This window comes from Erinaceus europaeus, chromosome 13 (assembly GCF_950295315.1).
Source record: "Erinaceus europaeus chromosome 13, mEriEur2.1, whole genome shotgun sequence".
Taxonomy (NCBI): domain Eukaryota; kingdom Metazoa; phylum Chordata; class Mammalia; order Eulipotyphla; family Erinaceidae; genus Erinaceus; species Erinaceus europaeus.
This window is the reverse complement of record NC_080174.1, coordinates 99,981,140-99,996,759: the sequence shown is the minus strand read 5'-3', so window position 1 is coordinate 99,996,759 and position 15,620 is coordinate 99,981,140. Positions and strand designations below refer to the sequence as shown.

The 15,620-nt window shown below is 43.7% G+C and overlaps 1 protein-coding gene across 1 annotated transcript in view; it reads left to right on the top strand.

Annotated features, from left to right (window-relative positions):
* The window catches only part of SLC25A33 (solute carrier family 25 member 33), a 39,829-nt gene extending 36,842 nt beyond the window's left edge, over positions 1 to 2,987 (top strand). Inside the window, exon 7 of the mRNA XM_060170942.1 lies at positions 2,493 to 2,987. Coding sequence (XP_060026925.1) covers positions 2,493 to 2,695 — 203 coding nt within the window. The 3' untranslated portion in view covers positions 2,696 to 2,987. The remainder of the gene's footprint in view (positions 1 to 2,492) is intronic.
* The last annotated feature ends 12,633 nt before the right edge of the window (positions 2,988 to 15,620 follow it).

Here is a 15,620-nt window from a genome sequence, read left to right as displayed (position 1 = left end):
AATCAGTTTTTCCCCTCTCATATTAATTAGTGATTTAAATGACTGAAAATTGATAGGAGTGTACATAAACACCATTCCCACCACCAAAAGACTGTGTCCCTCCCCCTTCCCTCCACCCCATGAAGCTGAACATCCACCCTCACCCTCAACCCAGGGTTTTTACTTTGGTGCCCTACTCCAAATTTAGTCAGATCCTGCTTTGAGTTTCCCTTTCTGTTATTCTTCTCAACTCCTGTTTATGAGTGGGATCATCTCATACTAGTCTTTATCTTTCTGACTTAGCTCACTTAACACATAACACCCAACCAAAAAGATATGTGTACACCTATGTTCATAGCAGCATAATTCATAATAGCTAAAACCTGGAAGCAACCCAGGTGCCCAATAACAGATGAGTGGCTGAGAGAGCTGTGTGTGGTATATGTACACCATGGAATACTACTCAGCTATTAAGAACAATGAACCCACGTTCTCTGACCCAGCTTGGATGGAGCTAGAAGGAATTATGTTTATTGTTGTAATTATTACTGTTGTTATTGATGTCGTTGTTGGATAGGACAGAAAGAGATGGGGAAGACGGGTGGAGAGAAAGTGACTCCCTGCAGGTGGGGAGCAGGGGGTTCGAACCGGGATCCTTACACCAGTCCTTGCACTTAACCTGCTGCAGTACTGCCCGACTCCCAGGACTTCTGACATCTTGAAAGAAACCCCAAATCTTTTTTTTTTTTTAATTGTTAAAAATGGAAACCAGCATATCCTTACTCTCCTCCCCACCCTCAAAAAATTATTTTGGCTTCACTTTGAGTGGCATGCTGTATGTGGCTTCTTTGGATAAGTTGATTTTTTTTTTTTAATTATTTATTTATTTTAGTGAGAGAGATACAGAAGTGGGAAGGAGGGAGAAAGAGAAAGACCAGAGCACTGCTTACCTCTGGCTTATGATGGGCTGGGGATTGAACCTGGGACTGAAAAATAGTTTACCGTGCCATGAAAAGCAGATGTTAGCAAAAGCCCAGTGACCTGTTCTGGCCATGATGACAGATGCAGGTCAGCGCAGGGAGCCTCGCTGGTGCCACCACTCCTGCAGTAGTGGTCACAGTGCTTCCCGAGGTGGAAGTCTGAGCAGAAGTCTGCTCCATTGCAGGGATGAGTGTCCTGCGCTTTGAGTGCCTGGGGAGGGAGGGCCAAGTGGACGAAGAAGCGGGAGGCGGCTGAAAAGCTTCAGGACACAGATTTTAGCAGGTAGAAAAGGCTGGGGAGCACACCAAGTCTTGTTGAAGCTACTGTCATACTTTGTTCAAATTATCCCTCTGGTGAATGTGCAGTTTGTGCTTAATTGGGAGTTAAAAAGTATACACTGTCGGGAATCAGACGGTCAGGCAGTAGTGCAGCGGGTTAAACGCACGTGGCGCAAGACACAAGGACCAGTGGGAGGATCCGGGTTCGAGCCCCTGGCTCCCCACCTGCAGGGGACTCGCTTCACAGGCTGTGAAGCAGGTCTGCAGGTGTCTGTCTTCCTCTCCTCTCTCCATTTCTCTCTGTCCTAACAAAGACAACAGTAATCACTACTACAGTAAAACAACAAGGGCAACAAAAGGGAATAAATAAATAGTTTTAAAAGCCTTTTTTTAAAAAAAAAAAAAAAAAGTATGCAATATCTTTTTTTTTTTTTTTTTTTTTTACCAGAGCACTGCTCAGCTTATGGCTTATGGTGGTGCGGGGTATTGAACCTGGGACTTGAGAGCCTCGGGCATGAGAGTCTGTTTGCATGGCCATCGTGCTATACCCCACCCAAGTATGCACTATCTTAAAGTAAAGTGTCATTCGGGAGCCGGCAGTAGCACAGCGGGTTGAGCGCTCGTGGCACCAAGTAAATGCCCTGCAAACTTAGCTTTTAAAAATCCCTTGAATTTTTAAAAGTCATCTCTAAGTAATAAGCATGTCAATATTCACAATCAGCCACATGCAGAGTTAAAAAATACTGTTTTTATATTTTATTTATTTATTTATTTATTTATTTATTTATTTATTGACTAGAGACAGAGAAATTGAGAGGAGAGAGACACCTGCAGCCCTGCTTCAGCACTCATGAAGCTTCCCCCCTGCAGGTGGGGACCAGGGGCTTGAACCCGGTTCCTGTGCACTGTAGTGTGCGCACTTACCCAGTTGTGCCACCGCCTGGCCCCTGAGTTACAAAATACTGATAAAGGAGATATAGGAAACAGGAAATCGTAGCTCCCCTGACTTGTGCTTAAGATTCAGAGATTCCAGGCTCAGTCCCCAACATCATCATAGACCGGAGAGAAGCAGTGTGCTGGTTTCTCTGTGTCTCATTAAAACAAATTGTAGAAGAAAGTTTGTGAAAAGTACTTACCTTTGCATTGCCCATGTATGTGAGTATCCTGCCCAGATAGCCAGAGTTACGAATCTGTATGCCTGACGTTGCCTGGAACACAGTTCACTTGTAGCATGAAACATGTTTCTCTTTGCAGAAGTCATACGGACACGGCTCCGGGAGGAAGGCACCAAGTACAAGTCTTTTGTCCAGACAGCTCGACTCATCTTCCGGGAAGAAGGTTACCTTGCCTTTTATAGAGGACTCTTTGCCCAGCTCATCCGACAGATACCAAATACTGCTATTGTGTTGTCAACCTACGAGTTAATCGTGTACCTGTTTGAAGACCATACTCAGTAACGGCCCAGAAAGAAATAAGCTCTAGAAGAATAAACTGGAAAACTCCAGAGATTTTTTTTTTTCCCCCACTGATGTTTAGGATATTTGAGACCGAAACATAAAAGGCCATAAAACATGTGGCTTGTATCGCCTGTTGGACTTTTCCTTTTGGATTCATGCTTTCTGGAAGGTTTAAATTCATTAACGTTAATAGTTAATTATAACTTTCATGTGTGTGGTGTTTGTTTTTTTTTTAACTTAAGAGGATTCAGGATTAAGCAACAACTAAATTAAATCATGTTATTTAATTTAAGCCTAAACTTGATTTGTGTTCTTTCTCGTATTTACTGTGCTATCAACGGTAGCCAAGGGCTCTAGTGAAACATACCCTAGGACTGCAGAGAAGAACTAGGAAGCCAGTTTTTTCCTAGTCTGATCCTACACTACAAGTTGGGTGAGAAGTGTCACGTTTTGGTGGCTGGGAGCAAACCAGGAACGACCTCCCTGTTTTTCTCCTTCGTATATTTCCAACTCTTACAAACTGATCATCTAAGCCAGGAGTGGAGAACCATTTTTCTGCAAGAGCCATTTGTATATTTATAAGATTGTTCATGGGCTATACAACATTATCAACTTAACTAGAACATAATGTTGCTATGAAAGTGGGAAAAGAAAACAACTAGATTGGGCGCTGGGGGGGGGGGGATAGATAGCACAATGGTTATGCAAAGAGACTCATCCCTGAGGCTCCAAAGTCCCAAATTCAATCCCCCCACACCACCATAAGCCAGAGCTGAGCAGTGCTCTGGAAAAAAAATGAAAAGAAAAGAAAACAACTAGATTTACTGAATTTCAAGTCCTGCCTACAGTTGCCTTGGCAAGGCCAGACCAAATGATTTCTCAGGGCATATAGCCCACGGTTCAGACATTTCCCACTCCTGATCTAAACTAAGTACAATTTTCTGGCACTAAGTATTTCCAGCCATAAACATTTTCCTGAAGTTACCCTCTATCCACACTTTGACCAAAGGCCGTATATATATATATTGCCTCCAGGGTTATTGCTGGGGCTCAGTGCCTGCACCATGAATCCACTGCTCCTAGAGGCCATTTTTTTCTCCCTTTTGTTGCCCTTGTTTGTAGCCTTGTTGATGCCGTTCGTTGTTGGATACAACAGAGAAATGGAGAGAGGGGGGGGGGGAAGATGGGGAGAGAAAGACAGACACCTGCGGACTTGCTTCATCGCCTGTGAAGCGATTCCCCTGCAGGTGGGGATCCAGGGGCTCGAACCAGGATCCTTACGCCAGGCAGGGTGCTTTGAGCTACGCCTGCTTAACCCGCTGGGCTACCGCCCGACACCCCCCAAAGGCAATAATTTCAAAGAAGTGTTTACCAATTGCCTTGTTCCTGGGGCTGCTTCCAGGAGGTAAGTGTCTCAGCATGCAACTCATGACCTCCCAGGTTGACAGTGAATGTGGACTGGTGAGCACACTTTCCTTCTTACATCACTCACCCTGCTGTTGGCTCTCTACTATTACAAAGGGACAGAACACAGGATTGATTCCCTGTCCCATGGGGCATCACTTACATTCTGACAAGAGGTAGTGCTGTTTAAATCCCCGATAGCAAAGTTAAAAAGAAGAAAGCCAGAAATAAGAGGTTACCAGAATATTCTATGCCCACTAATTTTTAAACGATATTTTTATCTGTTATTGCATAGAGACAGAAGTTGAGAATAGAAACAGACACCTGCAACCCTGCTTCACCATTTGTGAAGTTTTTCTCCTGCAGGTGGGGACCAGGGGCTTGAACCTGAGTCCTTGAATACTGTAATGTGAGCACTCAACCAGATGTGCCACCACCTGCCCCTCCAACTAATTCTTTTTAACTTTTAAAAATACATTTATTTCATAAATGATAGAATCTAGAACACCACTCTAGCATGTGTGATATTGGAGACTGAACTTCAGCCTCCTGAGTGAAAGACCTACAATCTACTCCAGGGTTGCTTCCCTAGTAACCCTGCTAATTTTTATAGGAAATTTAAAAAGAAGGCAAGAAAGATCAGTCTTTCACTAACTCTTGAACTTTGTAGATAAAATATATCAGTGTTCTTCAATTTGAAATTCTAGAGAAATTTGATTCTAACAGCATAGGGTAGTTTCAGCTGCAGTATTCTGGTAAGGATGAGATCTTTTCAAATCACATGTAAATTGAGTCTAATTTTGTTTCCCCTTTAGTTATCAAGGAGGCTAGTTGGTGTTCCTGAGCTCCTCTGTGCAATTTGCTTCAGTGATCATCAACTATGTAGAAATTAAATGATTTAGTCAAGCTTCACCGCTTCTAAAATGCATGACAGTAAAGTGATTTCTTATTCCAGAAGTTTGTTTTAACTGTGATAGTGGTACTAAGCGACTGTCTCCTCTTTTACTGTTCATATTAAAGCCTGAATGTCTCCCTGAGACTTTATCTAATGTGAAGGTGAAAAATTAGGTGGCTTACTCTTCACTCACTGGATATGAAAGTTCTTTGGAAATGATTTTCACTTCCACATTCCTGAGTTCATGAATTTTATGTTGGCCTTATATAATTTAGTTCTCTGCTGGTTTCTCCTGCCTCAGGACTCTGAAATGAAGAGAACGTAAGCTCACACTGTAGGGAAAGAACCATTTGCCAAAAATAGTATTTGATTTCCTTCCTTTCCCTCTTTCTCTCTCTTTTCTCATGACCACTAGGGTTCCTCACTGGGGCTCAGTGCCTGCACAATACATCCACTCCTGGCAGCCATTTTTCTCCCTTTGTTTTATTTTATAGGACAAAGAGAAAGAGAGGAGAGGGAGATTGAGAGGAAGAGAGAAAGACACCTGCAGCACATGGTTCTCCCACTGCAGGTGGGGAGCAGGGGGTTGAACTCAAGTTCTTGCACATTGTAATGTGTGCACTTACCAGGTAGTCTTACCACTGCCTGGCCTCCCTCTTTTTTAATAAGTTATTTTATTTTGGATAGAGAGAAATTGAGGAAGAATGGTGAGATGGAGAGAGAGAGACCTGCAGCACTGTTACATGGCCCATGAAGCTAACCCCCTGTAGGTGGGACTGAGAGCTTGAACCCAGGACTTTGGACACTGCGTTGTGTTCACTCAACCAGGTGTACCACTAGGGCTTGTTACATTTTCAAACGGGAAATATCAGGTACTGTTAGAGAAACACCATACTTCTCTTCTCCACAAGCTTAGTGATTGGTATTTTATTACTTTTCAGATATAAATACATATCTGACTCATATAAAAGACTAAAAACCCTTATTGCTTGCCCAGTGTGTGCCAAGCACAGTGCAAGACCTTTCTTTTTTTTTAATTTATTTTATTTTATTTATTCCTTTTGTTGCCCTTGTTTTATTGTTGTAGTTATTATTGATGTCATTGTTGGATAGGACCGAGAGAAATGGAGAGAGGAGGGGAAGACAGAGGGGGGGAGAGAAAGACAGACACCTGCAGACCTGCTTCACCGCCTGTGAAGCGACTCCTCTGCAGGTGGGGAGCCGGGGGCTCAAACCGGGATCCTTCCGCTGGTCCTTGTGCTTAGTGCCACCTGCGCTTAACCCGCTGCGCTACCGCCCGACTCCCAGTGCAAGACCTTTCTTACCACCTCTTTTCATCCTGGTGAAGCTGGTGTTAGCATCTCTGTATCTAAAATGAGTGAGATTTCTGTCTGCATGACTGAGGTCTCCAAGTACTGGCAGTAACTGGACAGTGGAAGGTTCTTCCACTTGCTAGGCAGATGGATGAATGGTAAAGAGGTCTTTGAGCCTATGGAGGGATCTGACTCCAAAGCAGTCCCTCAAGCCTTTCCCTTCAGTTGACCTAGGGATTACAGTCCATGGACATTAAGCTGATCAAGGTAAGCTTAAACCAGTAATGCCGAGGAGAGAATCTTTGCTCACATAGGTTCAGAGCCATTCTTTAAGTGGAACATGCAGAGTCTGAAGCCTCCTTAAAATGAGAACAGTACTTATATCGAAGTGCCAAACATCTCAAAAAAGGTGCACTGGTCGTTGGCTTGTGTGTCCACGCTGGTGACAGTAAGAAGACAAAGAAGACGGCTCTGACACTCAACAGAAGAAAAGGACTCCCAGTGCAGACTAATTACCTGGGCTTTACTCCAATTCCTGCTCTGGTCCCTGGTGAAGGCAGGAGCCAAAGTTGCTATGTAAATAAGCTGGCTTACCTGCCGGATGCTGTAGGTGAAGCAATGCCCAAGAGTCTACTTGTCTGTGCAAAGGGAAAAGGGTTTTAAAGAGCTGCTGTACAGCAGGACTGCACATCTGTGGCTCCAATCATTCGCCCGTCTGATCGATGGCAGCTTTTTTTTTTTTAACTTTTAACTTTTAAAGTAATATTTTATGAAGCCCCACAACTTCTTTAAAAACTTATTTATTATTGAATAGAGACAGAAACTGAGAGGATAGGGGAGATTAAAAGAGAGAGAGAGGGAGTCGGGCTGTAGCGCAGCGGGTTAAGCACAGGTGGCGCAAAGCACAAGGACCAGCATAAGGATCCCGGTTCGAACCCCGGCTCCCCACCTGCAGGGGAGTCGCTTCACAGGCGGTGAAGCAGGTCTGCAGGTGTCTGTCTTTCTCTCCTCTCTGTCTTCCCCTCCTCTCTCCATTTCTCTCTGTCCTATCCAACAACGACAACAACAATAATAACTACAACAATAAAACAACAAGGGCAACAAAAGGGAATGAATAAATAAATAAAATAAATATTTTAAAAAAATAAAAAGAGAGAGAGAGAGAGAGACACCTGCAGCCCTGCTTCACTACACCTGAAGCTTCCCCTGCAGGTGGGCACCAAGGAACCTGGGTCCTTGTGCACTTAAATGTGAGCTCTTAACCAGGTGTGCCAGCACCCAGCCCCTTAACTTTTTTTTTTTTAGAAATTTTTTTTTAGATTTTTAAAAAATATTTATTCTCTCTTGTTGCCCTTGTTTTATTGTTGTTGTCGTTGTTGGATAGGACAGAGAGAAATGAAGAGAGGAGGCAAGACAGGGAGAGAGAAAGACACCTGCAGACCTGCTTCACGGCATGTGAAGTGACTACCTGGCAGGTGGAGAGCCGGGGGCTCGAACTGGGATCCTTAAGCTGGTCCTTGCGCTTTGCGCCATGTGCGCTTAACCTGCTGCGCTACCGCCCGACTCCCTGTTGTACTTCTTATTGTTGTTGTTAGATAGGACAGAGAGAACTGGAAGGAAGGGGGGGAGAAAGACAGACACCTGCAGACCTGCTTCACCACCTGTGAAGCGACGCCCCTGCAGGTGGGGAGCCGGGGGCTCGAACCAGGATCCTTAAGCCGGTCGGTCGTTGCGCCGCCACCTGCGCTCAAACAGCTGCGCTATGACCGACTCCCGACTGGACTTTTTTTTTTTTTTCTCTGGCGCGTGGTGATGCGGAGGAATTGAACCTGGGACCTTGGAGCCTCAGGCATGAGAGTCTCTGCATAACCATTATGCCGTCTATCCCACCTGTTATTCTCACTTTATTATTATTATTTACTTATTTTTTATACAGACAAAAGGAAATTGAGAGGGAGGAATAAGATGGAAAAACAAAAAAAAGCACTGCTTCACCACTCTTGAAGCTTTCCCCTACTGGTGGGGACTGAGGGCTTCAATATCAATATGTGCACTTTAAAAGGTGTGCCGACTGGGAGTCGGGGTGTATCGCAGCAGTTGGAGCCCCCAGCTCCCCACCTGCAGGGGAGTCACTTCACAAGCAGTGAAGCAGGTCTGCAAGTGTCTGTCTTTCTCTCCTCCTCTCTGTCCCCCCCCTCTCTATTTCTCTCTGTCCTAACAACAACAACATCATCAATAACAACTACAACAACAATGAAAAACAAGGGCAACAAAGGGGAAAAAAATAAATATATATATGTTGAAAAAAAATTTTTAAAAGATGTGCCAACACCGAGCCCCATTACTGTGTTTTGAGTCCAGACTCATAGTAAAAAACCAAATGCCTAAGAAATAGAACATTTTTGTTTGTTTATTTTTTATTTTGATCTTTAAAAATATTTATTTATTTATTATTGGATAGAGACAGAGAAACTGGGGTAGGGGGAGGTAGAGAAAGACAGAAAGACACCTGCAGCCCTGCTTCACCTCTTGTGAAATTTTCTCCCTGATAGTGGGGACCAGGTCCCTGTACACTATCATGTGTGCACTTAACCAGGTGTGCTGCTGCCTGGCCCCAACGTTTTATTTATTTATTTTTAAATTTTATTAGTGATTTAATATTAATTTATAAAATTACATGTTAACAAGGAGTATAAATCCACTCCATTCCCACCACCAGGGTTCTGAATCTTCAGTCTCCCTGCTGCAAGCCAGCACACGAGCAAGCCATCATCTCTATAACTACCTGTCCACATTTATACATAATTGTCCCGTTTTTCTTCCTGATCCAATCCTAAGCCTCTCTTCCCCTCCAAGCCACTCATGACAACATTACTACCTCTATCTGTCCCTCTCCTTTTCCTCCTCTCTAGGTGCTGATGAAGCTGGGGCTCAGAGCCCTCTTATCTTGATCCTGTCTCTTCTCCCCCGCTGGGAGTATGGATCAAGGGTGTTTTGCGGGTGCAGAGAGTATGAGTTCTGGTTCCTGTCATGGCTTCTCCACTGGATGTGGGCGTTGGCAGGTGGATCCACACCCCCAGCCTGTTTCCATCTTTCCCCAGTGGGCCAGAGCTCTGGAGAGGGGAGGTTCCAGGACACATGGGTGAGGGTGTCTGCCCAGAGAAGTCAGGGTGGAGTCATGGCAGCACCTGCAACGTGGTGTCTGGAAGGTGGCAGGACATAAAGTGAGACTAAATGGTTAATGAACAGGAACCAAAAAAGTAGGAACAGAGTAGATGAGATTAGGGACCTTAGGGTGGAAGAGGGATGCATTGGATCAACCTTCTCGTGGTGCATCTCCTGAGTACCCATTCATTGGGGAAACTGACGATCCTTCCTAGCCGACTGAATCCACATGGATCCCAGTCACTTTCAAAGCCAGCAACGAGCAGCTCCTGACAGCTTTCAACCTGACCTGTTGACTGGCTACAGAAGAAGGGCAAACGCTAGAAGAAGGATGGAAGAAAGATAGAAAGTCCATCTTAGGGAGCCAGGTGGTGTCGCACCTAGTTGAATGCGCATGCTACAGTGCACAATGACCCAGGTTCAAGTCCCTGGTCCCCACCTGCAGGGGGAAAGCTTTGCAAGTGGTGAAACAGGACTGCAGGTGTCTCTCTTTCTCTCTCCCTCTCTATCTCCCCCTACGCTCTTAATCTCTGACTCTCTACCCAATAAAGATAATAAAATTAAAAAACAAAAAAGAAAGTCCATCTTAGGCATGTTCCTGGGGGCACACAATTATGATAGTTTTGCTTGAATTTGATAGCAAGTTTGAAGTTGGATAAAAATATTGTCTAGCACCTGGAAGTGTGGGGTTGGAGAGGTGCCCCAAATATTGAGAGCAGCTTTTGGCCCAAAGCCAATTGTTCTTGTTTCGTGTGGATGTTTCCACCTGTGCCCACCCTGCTAACTATAAAAAGGTGGGACGAGAAGTGATCAGGGTCATAGACTCTCCCCTTGCTTGGAAGGGTGTCGGTGGCCCAAGCTTAAGCTTGATAATAAAGGCTCTTGCTATTGCATGTGATTGTGGTCTTCTCTGCGTGAGATTGGGACTCGAACTTCTGGGCATAACAGAAGTAGTAATAGATGTAGGGGTGAACTCGCAAGGAAGTGAAGGCAGGACTGTTGAAAAAAATGGGAGGGCAGGGGAGACAGCATAATGGTTATGCAAACAGACTCTCATGCCTGAGGCTCCTAAGTCCCAGGTTCAGTCCCCTGCACACCATAAGCCAGAGCTGAGCAGTGTTCTGGTGTTTCTCTCTGTGTGTGTGTCTCTCTCTCTGCATCTCTCTCAAAAATATAATTAATAAAAAATTAAATAAAAAAAGAAAAGAAAAATGGGGAGGGTGAATATATAAATACATAGATTAGAGAGACAGATGATAGATAGATAGATAGATAGATAGATAGATAGATGATAGAGATAATTATAGAATCATCCCATGACCTTAGGTGAACTATTGCAGTTTCCAATGAAGGAGATGGGAACACGGAACTCTGGTGGTAGGAAAGGTATGGAATTATACCCCTATTACCTTACAGTTTTGTAATTTAATATTAAACTACTAAATAAATAAAACATCTTGAAAGAAAAGAATATACAGTCTGAGAAAATGATGTCAGGAGAGAAGAGGGCTAGAAAGTTGGATTAGGGCAGTGAGTAGCTCCCATTCTTGAAAAAAATTATGTGGATACAATTTACTGCCATCCCCCTGACCTAGGGCACATATATATTTATATATCATATATTATATAATGTCATTATATAATATATATTTATTTATAGTATATTTTTATATATCTATATAATATTTTTAGATGTATATATTTATATATATTTACACCAGAGCCCGTGTAATCTCCGAGTCCCTACTGGTCTGAGCTCACAGCTCATGGTCACAGCTGGGAACCCTGCAGGCTACACTCATTTTAGGACCAGTCGTCCTCAAGTGGCAGGACAGGATACCCCAATCTCCCTTCAGAGACTACGGCTATCTCTACTGTCACTGCTTTATGGTGAGGGCAAGGTCCTGGAGAGCCTCCAAGAGGGCTTATGATGACGTTCCTGATGGAAGTGACCAGTGGCAGTGTAGAGAGGGGTCCATTAGAGGTCTAGGCCTATCATATTCACGTGGGAGTCCAAGGATTCCCTAACAAGGAAGGGCCCCAGATGATGAGGTGGTGTGTTCTTCACCGAAAGGGCCGTTATTGAGTGGGCCAGTCTCTTGCCCTTATCCAACTTCTGTAGTCCTCTCTTTATCTGACGACATTAGACTTTCTCCCAATTGTTTAAGCATTGAGCGTCATTTGTTGAACCCAACCAGAATTGAATTTTTGGGGTCTGTCTTCTTTGTGTTGTTTTGCGCCGCAGGGAAGAGAGAGAGGAGGTCCTGAGCGAAGAGGGAACACAACTCTTTATTTGCGCTGGCACCTCAGAGTTGGGTGCTAGAGCAGCAGGTTGGGCCATGTGGAGGTAGCGAAAAAGGCCACCTCACACAGTAACCTTTCCTGCGTCTGAGCACCTAAGTGGAGCGCTGGCAAGAGAGCGAGGTGCAGATGAAGAAGGGCTTTTATAGGACTAGCTTTCACGAGAATGGGAGGGGGAGGAGTAACCATAGCACTCCAGGATAGGATGATAACTCTGTGAGAATGGGAGGGGGGAGGAGTGACCAAAGCACTCCAAATATCGCGGGGAAATAGACAATGCCCTGAGGGCACAACATGCATCTGCATAATTTCCCAGCACTTTGGACCTTTCTGCTAGGCTGCCCAGCTAATTTGATCTAAGTTTAATCAATTAGAGAATTTATGATGCACTCTTTAGGCATTTTAACTATTAGTAAGCATTTTAATTTTGAGTTATACAACTGCCCCTTATTGATACATTTACATCTGTACCCAGTACCCTAAAATAAATCCTAGCCTATATCTGGTGTCTGTTCCTTAGTTAAATGGCGTGCCATCTGACATGGATGTAGATTGTCCCATGTGTTAGGAAGGGTCTCACCAAATTTGAAGAATTGCAAGGTTGACTTCTCAGGCTGGTATCTCTGGTTACCGTCCACAGTAAGAATTCAATAGCAGGGAGTCGGGTGGTAGTGCAGGGGGTTAACAGCACGTGGCGCTAAGTGCAAGGACCAGTGTAAGGATCCCAGTTCGAGCCCCCGGCTCCCCACCTGCAGGGGAGTTGATTCACAGGCGGTGAAGTAGGTCTGCAGATGACTGTCTTTCTCTCCCCCTCTCTGTCTTCCCCTCCTCTCTCCATTTCTCTCTGTCCTATCCAACAACGATGACATCAATAACAACAATAACTACAACAATAAAACAAGAGCAACAAAAGGGAATAAATAAATATTAAGAAAAAAGGTACAAAACATAGTGACATTAAGTATATTAATATAGATATTAACCATTGGATTAGCATAGAAAACAACCCCCCCAACTAACCTGGTTATAATAATAATTTATTATTATTATTATTATTTTGCCTTTAGGATTATCGATGGTGCTTGGTGCCTGCACTACAAATCCACTGCTCCTGGAGGCCATCTTTTCCCACTTTTATTGCCCTTGTTCTTATTACTGCTGTATCATTGTTGGACAGGACAGATAGCAATTGAGAGAGGAGGGAAAAGTTGGATTAGGGCAGTGAGTAGCTCCCATTCTTGAAAAAAATTATGTGGATACAATGAACTATTTTACTGCCATCCACCTGACCGAGGGCACATATATATTTACACCAGAGCCCGTGTAATCTCCGAGTCCCTACTGGTCTGAGCTCGCAGCTCATGGTCACAGCTGGGAACACTGCAGGCTACACTCATTTCAGGACCTAGAAGAGAAAGACCCCTGCTGACCCACTTCACCCCTTGTGAAGCCACCCCCTGCAAGAGGGGAGCCACAGGCTCCAACTGGGATCCTTCTGCCGGTCCTTGAGCTTTGTGCCATGTGTGCTTAACCTGATGCACTACCTCCTGGCCCCCTTTTGATATTCTAAACTCATTTATTTATTTATTTTTGGGTTTTTAAAAGTTTTTTAGAGATTTTATTTATTTGTTTGTTTATTTATTTATTTATTTATTTATTAATGAGAAACATAGGAGGAGAGAGAAAGAGCCAGACATCACTCTGGTATATGTGCTGCCGGGGATTGAACTCAGGGCCTTATGCTTGAGAGTCCTATGCCTTATCCACTGTGCCACCTCCTGGACCACAAAACTCTTTATTTTTTACATTATTATTGGACAGAGACAGAGAGAAATTGAGAGGGGAGGGAGATATAGAAAAGGAAAGAGACAGAGAGACAGACACCTGCAGCCCTGCTTCACCACTTGTGAAGCTTACCCTCTACAGGTGGGGACCAGGGGCTTGAATTCAGGTCCTTGTGCACTGTAATGTGTGCACCTAACCAGGTATGCCACCACCTGGTCCCACTAAACTCTTTCTAAGACTACAAGAAACCCCTTTTTAAAAATTTTATTTATTTATTTATTCCCTTTTGTTGCCCTTGTTGTTTTTTATTGTTGTAGTTATTATTATTGTTGTTGTCATCATTGTTGGATAGGACAGAGAGAAATGGAGAGAGATGGGGGAAAACAGACAGGGGGAGAGAAAGACATCTGCAGACCTGCTTCACCGCTTGTGAAGAGACTCCCTTGCAGGTGGGGAGCCGGGGGCTCAAACCAGGATCCTTATGCGGGTCCTTGCTTTAAACCACATATGCTTAACCCTCTGTGCTATCACCCACCTCCCTGTTTCGAACCCTTTTCGTGTTATCTGAACCTCTTTGTATTTTAGGTACTTACATGGCAAATGGTCTTCATCTGTCTGGCCTAAAGTTGTAGTTGACTTAGATGTTTAAAGAGCTATACTTGCGGGAATCTGGTGGTAGCGCAACGGATTAAGCGCTCGTGGCACAAAGCGCAATGACCCGGGTTCGAGCCCCCGGCTCCCCACCTGCAGGGGAGTCGCTTCACAAGCAGTGAAGCAGGTCTGGAGGTGTCCCTCCCTCCCCCCCCCCCCCCCCCCCGCCCCTGTCTTCCCCGCCTCTCACCACTTCTCTCTGTGCTATCCAACAATGATATCAATAACAACAACAATAACTATAACAATAAAATAATAAGGGCAACAAAAGGGAATAAATAAAAAAAGAAAAGAAAGAGCTATACTTGCAGATACATTTTTAGAGTTCCTTGAACTATTTAATCCTATTATAAGAGTTTGACCATCTTGCAGATTTAATATACTAATTGTTGAGGCTAAAGCAAATATTTGTGATTAGGGTTATGGTTTAGGCAGTTAGAGAGCTTGAAATATTAAATCTATTTCTCCTCCGACATGTCATATTAATAGTGAGTTCTGAGAATATAAATCAAAAAATCAAAATTTCACACCTTTCCCACCACCTCGTCTGTGCCCTTTCCCTTTCTCCTAGGTAACCATTATAGTTTTCCAATCTAAATATGGGTTGTATTGTGTCTTGTTTAAGTATGTGTAACCACATTTTATTTATTTATTTATTTTTAAAATCCCAGGAGGAGTGGACAATTTCTTTGAAAAAAGATCCAGTTGTTGAATTCACATAGATTTGTTTATAAGTAAATTTATAGCATGAGTGTGCAATGCCTCTTCTGAATTTCAGGATATGGCTTTTAAAAGTAATTTAGAGATGCACCCCATTAGGTAGTGCAGTGGCTAGAGCACTATACTGAAAAGTATGAGGTCCTGAGTCCTGAGTTAGGCACATACATGTGCCAGAGTGATTCTCTGGTTCTCTCTTATGTTAATGAATAATTCTTTCATTTAAAAAAGTTAAGTCAGAGGAGCTGGTAATGTAACTCAGGAAGAATGCATGCTTCCCACGTATGATGCTCTCATACACCTACTTCCCCAAAATGTAAATAAGTGTTATCTCAAAAATATGAAACACTTGCATGAAGTAGCTCTTCTCTCTAATGTCAACCACTCCCTTCAAGGGACCTGGGCTTGCAATTCAGTGTTAATCACCTTCTACATCCTGCAAACACAATTAGGGGGTTATTTATTCAAATGAAAGACCTAAGTGAAGGGGCATGCATTGCATTTATTTATTTATTTATTGGAATCATGTATCATTCCTCCAGAGTTCTGACATAGTAGTTGCATTATGTTGCAAAAGATGGCTGCACTTGAATTTTTTCCCCTTTTTACCAGGGCCCTGCTCAGCTCTGGTTTATGGTGGTGCCGGGAGGATTGAACCTGGGACTTGAGAGATTCTCAGGCATGGGATTCTCTT